General features: G+C 37.5%; 1 protein-coding gene across 2 annotated transcripts in view; it reads right to left on the minus strand.

The window, feature by feature from the left end:
* kiaa1522 (KIAA1522 ortholog) overlaps positions 1–9552 on the minus strand; it is a 44677-nt gene extending 35125 nt beyond the window's left edge. For both annotated transcript variants that reach the window (XM_042745107.1, XM_042745106.1), the window contains exons 1-2: positions 9329–9552; positions 7541–7832 (exon numbers count right to left, since the gene is read on the minus strand). In XM_042745107.1, coding sequence (XP_042601041.1) covers positions 7541–7778 — 238 coding nt within the window. In that variant the 5' untranslated portion in view covers positions 7779–7832; positions 9329–9552. The remainder of the gene's footprint in view (positions 1–7540; positions 7833–9328) is intronic.
* Between the last annotated feature and the right edge of the window lie 356 nt (positions 9553–9908).

A 9908-nucleotide genomic window follows, 5' to 3' on the forward strand; every position in this document is an offset into this window, starting at 1 on the left:
TTAACAGTTTTCTCTTGCATAAATCTGCAATTGTTCTGGATTTTCTGGGACATTGTTATCCAAAAATGAGGAGTAAAAACCAAGCGGCATCAAGTCAAATTCCATCCACCTGCATTCCTCCAGATCCAACACATGGCCAGTTTACTCAGTGCCAACCTACAAATGTAATTCACCTGCTCTTAGAGGGATCTGCTTGTCCTTTTCTGATTATTGTTTTAACATTGTTTCCTCCCTTTTTAATTGTTCATGACAATTTGTCTTCGCAAGTTAAAAAGGAAGGAACAGCTAATCTTATGAGCAGCCCAGCTTGAACATTCATAGTATTCATTGTTCCCTGTCTTCATTCCTAGCATGCCTGCTCATAGTGCCAGAGTTATGAAGAGGCAAGAGGAGGCAGAAGAGAATCAAGGTCAAGGTGAGATGATGAGTCATGATCCATTATAAGAAATGAAAGCAGAATTTTATCTCAGCATCAACCAGGTGGAAGGAGACAAAGCAGAACACAGGGTGTGAAAAAGCTGTCAGTGGAGAGCTAAAAGTGGTGTGCTTCACAACAAAAGCAGACAGAATTCTTTCCTCAGTCATGCCTAAAGTGTGATGTTTGTCTCTGAGTAATGAGTTAGCTAACTTCAAAGTTAAATGTAAAGTCGCTTTACCCTTTACAGTCGTAATGTATTGTCACTATATTGAATTCACCCAACCCGATACTCATTAAATTGTCTCATCAATCCATTTAACACAATAACATTTTTGAAATTTAAATAATAATGAATAAAACTTAACATAATTTAAAGCCTAAACTTTAAAGCCAAGGTAATAAAGTAGTTACAGAAGTAATACTTCTTTGTAGTGCTGTGCAAACATACTCTGGATTATTCCATCTCCAATGGTATTAATAGATCTAAACAAAGAGATATGGAGGTCAAGAGGTCATGGGCCGGCTGCCATGACAACAGGAAATGTCCCCATACTGTTATCTGGTTTCACAGCAGCGAATTCGGGTGTGTCAGCACCCCTTGCTGAGCTTGTGTGTGCTTGCCGGACAGTTGGGTGTAACCGTCATGACCCAGACTGAGGTCAGAGAACTTGTTCGTGACCTTGGCAGCTTCTTTTAGACTCTCCTCATTGCTGTGCTTTCTCTCTGGAGCTCTAAACTGCAATTTCATCCATTAATGCTGTCAGAGTGTCCTTGTTTCATTACACCAACATCACCCACAGCCAAAATGAAACAGTCCAGCTAAGAGGTTCAGCACTTGGATAGTGTATTGAAGCTATGTAAAATCTTACTGCAAATGGATTAGTGACTTTGTTTTATCCCACTTACCTTGACTTTAAAAGAGGTGTTTTAGAAGTGTGCCTTAGTCTCTTTGACAGGTTTGTGGTTATAAGAAAAAGACTTAATGCTTTCTCATGTAAATGAAGACTAGTGAGAGGCTGTCAGTGAGTTCCCTGGTTGTTTCATACACAGGCAGGAAGAGGGTGAGAGAGGGCAAGTATTTGTTGGAATAAACGGTGAAACGAACATGTCAGCAGGTGTATCCATTACTGTGAGTTACATAATGAAAACCACAATCACTGAGACACATGAGACGACTTGGCTGATTGGGACTCGTAGGTGAAGGATGCACAGAAAATGTAGAAGTTTCTATTCAACATAGTTAATATACAGAATAAAAAGTCAATGAAAATACACTTTGGTTCAAAAGTACGCAGTCAGAGAGATTTTGTTTTAAGAAATGTATACTTTTATTTAGCAAGGATGCATTAAATTGACAAAAAAATATAGTAAAGACATTTATAATGTTTTTCAAAAAAATTCAAAGAATCCTGAAAAAAAGTGTATACAAAATTATTAAGCAGCTTTGCCATTAATAAATTGAATTTTAAAATATACTAAAATAATAAATAAATAAATAAATAAATACAATATTAATGATTATTACTGTTTGTAAAGAAATAAATAATCCTTTGTGAGCAAGATACTTCTTTCAAAAACAAACAAAAATAATCTTTGGTGATAATCCTGTGTAATTGTGGTTTTACTTTATATGTTGTAAAATGTGTTGAATGTAGCTGATAACACTAGTCTCTTTCTGATGGAACAATTTACTCCTAATTCATTATTGATTATTAATGCACACCCGAGTCAGTAATGCGGCCATGACATGAACCAGAGAAGCCGTTACACTTCAGAATACATTAATATTTAATAATATTTTCAGTATACCAGTGACCTAAAATGATTTTGTGAGTAAATTATGTTACTGGTTTGGAAATAAGACAAAGTAATATTTAAAAATGATTTACAACTGCAATGTAGTCAACAAAATATTACTTTATAACCCTTGGAATGTATGTCAGCCAGAATCAGGAATTGAGTTTGTGGTCATTATATAAAAACTTCTGATTGCGTAATGTTGAGAATGACCAATCAGAATGAAGTACAGCAGAGAGCTGTTTAATATGCAAATATATTTATTAAATGATCATGCATGTGTGGAACTTGAATGACTGGTGTTCCTATTCTGTGGAAACCTGCAGAGTTTTCCGTGGAATTCCCTGGATGTATATTTTGTAAAGGCCTATTATCTTCACAATCTTCTAAGCAACACTAAATTTACTTGTGAAAACATGTCGTCATGTTCCTCTACTCTGCAAGACACAGTTTTAACCCTAATGTCTATCACAGTTTCCCATTCTGACCTCATGTGCTCTTTAACCATTCTCTGGGCAGAGAAGCGCTCAGAACATTCAGTTACTGTCTTTTGTCACTCTGTTCCTTTGTGTTTCTGTGACGTGCGTTGAGATGTATATCAGTGTCTCCAAACGCCATTAAACATTCACATGTTCTTTATTTCAGAGCTATTACAGGAAGCTCGTGTTTCATTTAACCCTTCTCCGTTTGACCACAAGTCATCATTCTGGCATTCGAGCTCATCGTTAACAGATGTCTGTAACATCTGCCTTTTTTTTTTCTTATTTCCACTACACTTGTTATAAGATTCCCACTTTTCATCAACTACAGAAACTTTTATGTATTCATTAAAAAGTAACATTTTTCTTTTTGTAATACATTATGAAGGTCACATTGAGTGTTTAACCATACTTTTATTACTTATTTTGAAAGTACTTAACATGAAAATAATCCTGATTAAATAGTATAATATTATGCTTTAAAAGCTAATAGAATGTACAGTAAATGGAGACAAATTGAGAGAAAGCTCTATTTTCCCTGCTTTTACTCATGTGCTAAAGGATCAATGTTTACTGTGTCTATGATTTGCATTAGAGGGAATCCCATGCACAGTGATCTCACCCCTCAAAAAGCTTCCGGACCTGACAGAGCCCTCTGGCTGGAGGGAGGGGGGCAGACAGAGGCTGAGCTCAGTCAAACAGGGGTGACGCAAGGAGTTAGTGCTGCACTGTTGAGCCCCTAAGCCCAGAAACGTCCTGAATCAGGATAGCCCAGTTGATTTGTTTGGGGAAGGGCCTACAAGAAGCAGCATGTCCCAAATCATATTTCTGTATATAGACTGGAATATCACAGAGTCTTGTGCCTTCATGTAACTATATAGCAATGCCCTCTATAGCATCTACACAAACCCCCCTAGAACCTGCTACCAATGTACTAAATGTGCTATTAACCAAGCGCAGACATGCACCACTCATATCATCTTCTGTGAATTAGTAACTTTTAGTATTGCAACTAAATTCATACTTTAAAATAATATTATAAACATAATTCAAATAATAATGTAATGTTATTGAACATATGATTAAAGTTTACTGTTGAATACTGACAAGCATTTATGGTAACTAAAACATACTTTAATATAATTTCTATTGAAACTTGTATTTTGTGTATTTAAATATATTTGTAATGAGACATGCAATGATGAAGTTGCAATTTAGTGCATTTAAAATATTAACTTTAAATGTAATATTAAATAACACATTACAGTTAACCTTTTAATCAAATATTTTACACATGCTTTAGTATGTTAATCATCACATTAAAATACAGTGTACTTCTGTAAAGTATGACAAAATATCATTAAAATAATTTGAAATGTACTATAAAGTTAACTTAAGTGTACTCTATTTTGTTTCATTAATATTATTTCATCTACAACTGTTTTTTTTTTAAATACTTTAAAGATATGAAGTACACTACAAGTAGACATGCATTAAAATTAAAAGTACTTTTTGGGTTGGAGACTGTGAAACCAGATAAAAAAGAGATTATGAGGTAAAGAAAAGGGATGTAACATTACAAAGCATTTCAGAAAAATCAGTCATCTTTCAATAGCACACCATGTGTCTCATCTCATAGACCTTTCCACACGTTGGCTTTGTCTCCCTCTCATAAAGACCAGAAAATGCTATAAATTGTAGAGTTTAAGAAGAGAATATGAGACTAGAAGACTCTGAATGACATGTTATCCTCGGTGTATGTCCAGCTTAAATCCCAAGTGCCTGTTAACTCACAGACTCTGGCAACTCAAAGTCTACTTGCTTTTTCGGTGTAACAGAGGGAGTGTGAGACTTGTGGGGCCAAGAGGAGAAAAATCCAGAAAGTGAGACTTTTTACATAGTCTTCTGCTCTTCTGGTTGGACCTCTACATAAAATTGGTCCAGCATTTTTTAAAGAGTCAGTGTCCAAGAGGACCTCAGGGGCCGGCTTTGCAAAACTTTCCCTAGACCACTTAGCAGTAAGGTTGGGGATATAATGCTGAATGTAGTGTCCAATATTGTTCTTACAATCATAGGTTTCACATTGGGATTTCTGAGCAGATTTCACATGGCAGAGATCCTCAATCCCCTTGCTGGAGGTCTAGTTACAGCACATCTCTCTCTAACTTTAAGTTTATTTCTAAGGCAGTTGATAGGTGTAATGGGGGTTATTATAGAGGTTGTGGGAGGATTATAGGGTGTTTCTAGGTTGCTACTATAGTGTTGTTAGGTGATCGCTAGAGCATTGGTACATTGTTCCCGGAAAGTTCTGGGTGGTTGCTAGAGTGTTTCTAAGTGGTTGCAAGGATTTTCTTTAGGTGTAGGTGGTTGTTAGTGTGGTGTTACCTTGTGGGTTGCTTGGGTGCTGATAGGGTGTTGCTAGGAAGATATGGGTGGTTGCTAGAGTGTTCCCAGGAAGTTCTGGCTGGTTGTTAAAGTGTTTCTAGTTTTGGTTTTTTTTTTTTTTTTTTTTTTTTTTGCTTATGTGTAGGGTGTTGCTATCTTGTCTTGGGTGTTTACTTGAGCATTGATAGGGTCTTGCTAGGAAGATATTGGCAGTTGCTAAGGTGTTGCTATGGTGTTCCCAGGAAGTTTTGGGTGTTTGCTAAAATGTTTCTAGGTGGCTTCTAGTTTTTTTTTTCTTAAGTGTAGGGTGTTGCTAGCTTGTCTAGGATGGTTGCTATGGTGTTGTTAGGGTGTTCCCAGGACATTATGAGTGGTTGCTAAAGTTTTTTTAAGTTGTTTCTAGGTTTTTTTCCTTGGGTGTACGGTGTTATGATGTTGCTAGCTTGTCTCGGGTGTTGCTTGGGTGTTGATAGGGTGTTGCTAAGAAGATATGGGTGGTTGCTAGGGTGTTGATAGTGCATTGCTAGGAGGTTCTGGGTGGTTGCTAGGGTGTTGTTAGGGTGCTCCCAGGAAGTTCTGGGTGGTTGCTAAATGGTTGTTTGTGTGTTGATAGGGTGTTGAAAGGGCATTGTTAAGATGCTATGGATTGTTAGGGTGTTGTTAGATGATTGCTAAGGTTTTTTTAGTTTGTTGTGGGTGGACGTTTGGGCATTAATGAGGTGTTGCTTGGGAATGGCTAAGTAGGTTTGGTTGGTTGCTGGGCGATTGCTGTGTTCTAGTGTGTTGTAGGTCTATTTAGGTGTTGATAAAAGAATACATGTTGATCAAACTTATATTTATAAAACCTACCTCGGCCATATTTGAGTAATTCAATTTTTTTTTCTTTTTTTCTACAGGTGCTGGACAGTGTTGCCAGATTGAGCGGTTTTGAATTTCATTTTACAAAATTTGAGCTGGTTTGGGGTCAGTTTAGTGGCTTTCAAATATCTAAAAATTTTATAGACTAATTGGTTAACAAACAAAACCCAAGTGTGCATGTACTGCATCCATTCAGTCATCATGACGTTACTAAACACACACGCACACTGCAGAAGTGGCTGATGCTGATGTGACGTCGCCGTCACCAACCGTGCTTTTAGCCAGTCACTAGGGATTAGTAGACAGATGTGATGAGTTGATGGGTTTTTAGTGTGATAAGGGATCAGATATTGAATGAATACCTGTATATTCAAGTGATCACAATGCCAAATATAAATATAAGTTACAGAAAAGGGTGGAAGAGTGACTTAACTCTTAAAACATATGGAGGGAGATGACACGAAGGCTCTAATTTATTGTAACTGAAATCAGAGCACAGCTGAATAATTTAATCAAAATCAAAACGGAATGTGGGACTGTGGCAAGTTCTGTATTATGTTCTATAATATGTTCTTCACAAATACTATCTAGTCCTGTCTGAAGTTAAAGTTTAATACAAGTAAGCTGTATTAATGAATGACGCAGTTTTGACTGTCATGATGTGCGCATGAAGTTCATGAACGAATGTGAAATACCTGCCAATTACATTAGTTATTCCGATCACTTATATTGGGTAGTTTTTGCATTTAAATTGGCTTATGATTGTTGACATTGAAAATAATGCACTCGGTTAATTTCTTGATTGCTGTTTTGACACAGTGTCTGTCTGCATATTGTAGTCATATTTGGTAATTCTCTTTTATGTATTTGCCCTGATTTTATCCGTTTTCCTATGAAATGTATCTATTTTTACATTATTTAGTCATCATTATTTTGTTTTAAGGAGTTAAAAAATGGTCCTTACATGGCATGGCAAGAACATTTTATCACATTATGTTTACTTTTTTTTTTTTTTTTTTTTTTTTTTTTGGAGTGGGCAGGTTTTGGTGAGGTTTTGGGCTGGAAATCGTCCATCCACTCTGGCAACACTGGTGCTGGATGATACTGAATATGACCATTCTTATTATGTCGTATTCAAACTGATACACCAAGAAAACATTCAGCGATGACAACACCACACAATGGCACTGATTTGCTCAGAGATTCATAATAGCGTATCAACACTGTTTTGTTTTTCAGTAGAAAAGTTGAACCCAAAAGCAAGTGTAAAGTAGGAAGTCATAAAGCAAAAAGAAACAACAAAAAAGCAGATAAGCCATTCCAGAGAAGACATGTCCTTGTGATTGTAGCCTAATCCTGCTTGAATAAGTGATGTCCCAGTGATAACCATTCAAATAATGCAAGAAAGACATTCCATGTTCAAGGTTTGGACAGACTGGCACCAGAGAACGTGGCAAAAACTAAACTCTATGGTATTTTGAAACCTTTCTGTCTATAGTATCAAAATCAGGTATGTTTGATTAGCATCAACTAATCCAAATCTTCAAAAACAAACTCCGTAGAAATACACTGCATCTGAAGCAAGCAAGAAGTTTTTGCTTACCTTTAGGGTCACCACTGGCATGAATCTGTTTGGCTGTAGTGCTCTCTCCAGACCGTCCACATGGACCTCCTGACCTGCTATGCCCATTACTGAGACTCCTCTTGCGTTTACTGCCCTTGAACCAGCTGAAGGCCCGGCCCAAAGATGAACCCCGTTTCTTCTTACTGGCCTGCTGCAAGGCCAGGATCTCAGTAATGTCTTTGGGCACCAGATCCCCTGCAGAGCTGCTCCTGGACATCCTGAGACCAATGACCACTGATCTCTGACTGCTCTCCTATTCCACTCAAAACACCTGCCACAACATCAAGAGAGAGAAGAAACATGAACATTTACATTTCTGAAAAGAAGAAAAATAATGATAAGAAAATTACATGTGGCTCAATAACATGTAAGTGTGTCCAAGAAAAAAATATTTTTAAAATAGTTTAAAACACATTTTCAAGAAAATGTTCAATTTAATGTCTCCAAAAAATGTCAAATGGTGTAACCCTAAAGTAACACCACTTTAAAAACATTGGAATTTACACATCCTAACTATTACTTTCAACCCCCTTTTTAAAATATACAGTATATATTTTAATTTAAAATACTTTCTAAAGAAGTATTCTTGGCAGATATTTATAAATTACTAATTCATAAATATCAGTAAGTTTTTGGGCAGTTGCACCACATGACAATTTACAGCCTGAACTTACTTTCTCATACAGTTATGTCAGTTCTTTTGAAATGTTACAAGACTTACTGACCTCAACACACTGTCAATATTGCAATATAAGATCCTGTTTTATGCTTTTTTTTGTATGTTGGTTGCATCACATGACTTTGACATGGTGGATGAAAGTTTCCCCAAATACCAAGCAGTAAAGCAGTTTTGTTAAAATATATTTTCAAACAAATAACAACTTTTATTATATACCCATAAAATCAGACAGGCTTATACAGGTCCAAACTCAGTCCTAACCCAAATATCTGTTTGGAATGGTTTTCCAGGAGCAAGAACCAGGATCAGTACATTTGTTACAGGTCCAGTCTCTCTTGAGCAACCTGGGGTTGAGGGCACAAATCGGGGACTGAACCCACAACGTTTTCATTACCAGCCCAGATCTTTAACCATTACGCCACACTTCTGTGTAACAGAAGAAATGCCCAGAAGTCAGCAGCCACTTCAGCTACTGTGTCTATATCAAGTCTCTCTTAGTACCCATAGAAACAGTGAAATCTGAGAAAAGTTACTAGTACTCCCTCTCCAAAGATGGCTCACATGTGTTTTGTATCAGGTACTTGTAAGTCCCATTTCAGCATTCACGTGCAAATGTAGCGTCTACACCCTCATTCCCTGAAAACATTTATTCTCACTAAGCCTTCTAATCTCAGTCATGGTGCGAGAACTGGAGGTATTAGAGACAAAACAAAAGTAGAAGAGTGTATGGGAGAGAAAAACACTCAACCTCATGCAAAAGCAGGCAATGAAATTCCTCTCCCTCTGAGAAAATATTCAGAAGTAAACTCGACTATATCCAACTCACCTACAAGATCTTCAGTTTACTGCTATTGACCATGTATTCAGTATTTCTCTCGCAATCTTACTTCAGTGCAATAATTCGACAGCAACAAAATCTTTGGATGGAGTAACACACACCCCAATTACACTCTCACAGACCCAAACTCTTAACACACCATCACACTTACACAACTACAGCGTGCAACTCAAAACAGTCGTCACATTCCCAAACACACATTTTATGTGGCAACACACACACAAAAGCGCACAAAAACACCAGAGGGTACCTTGCTTTCCTTTCTTGCGTCCTTTTGTCTGTGTTTCTCAGTGTGTGTCTTGTCTTTGCTGCAGTGCTGTGTTGTACTGTTTATTCAGCTCTTTTTGGGTGAGTGGAGCTCCATGCTGGTCAGTCCTCCCCCTCCTGTCCTGTCTCCTGGTCACCATTCAGCGCAGTGCAGAGAGGAACTGCAGTTCACACGTGTATTCCACCCAACTATTTCACAATGACAAGCTGGCTCCCTCCCTCCCTGATTCTCTCCTCCTCTTATCGCTCTCTCTCTTTCTCTCTCTCACGCCCCCACCACAAAGTACACACCATTTCACTCCTCTCTACCTTCACTTATCGCTCTTAGACATCGTCTGTCCACTCCTCCTGTTTCTGTTCCTTATACACTCATTGGTTTTTGTTAACTTATACAATCTCATCCTAATCAGAGGTGATGGAGAGACACCATCCAGGCTGGCTTTGGTTTCGAAGCAGTGACATGAAGCCAAAAGGCTGATCATTGTGTTGAGCATATGAAAAAAGCGCAGCACATGCCACATGTTCATTATGAGCTACAGGTGATTTATGGACTCTGAAACCTG

This window comes from Cyprinus carpio, chromosome B19, assembly GCF_018340385.1.
Source record: "Cyprinus carpio isolate SPL01 chromosome B19, ASM1834038v1, whole genome shotgun sequence".
Taxonomy (NCBI): domain Eukaryota; kingdom Metazoa; phylum Chordata; class Actinopteri; order Cypriniformes; family Cyprinidae; genus Cyprinus; species Cyprinus carpio.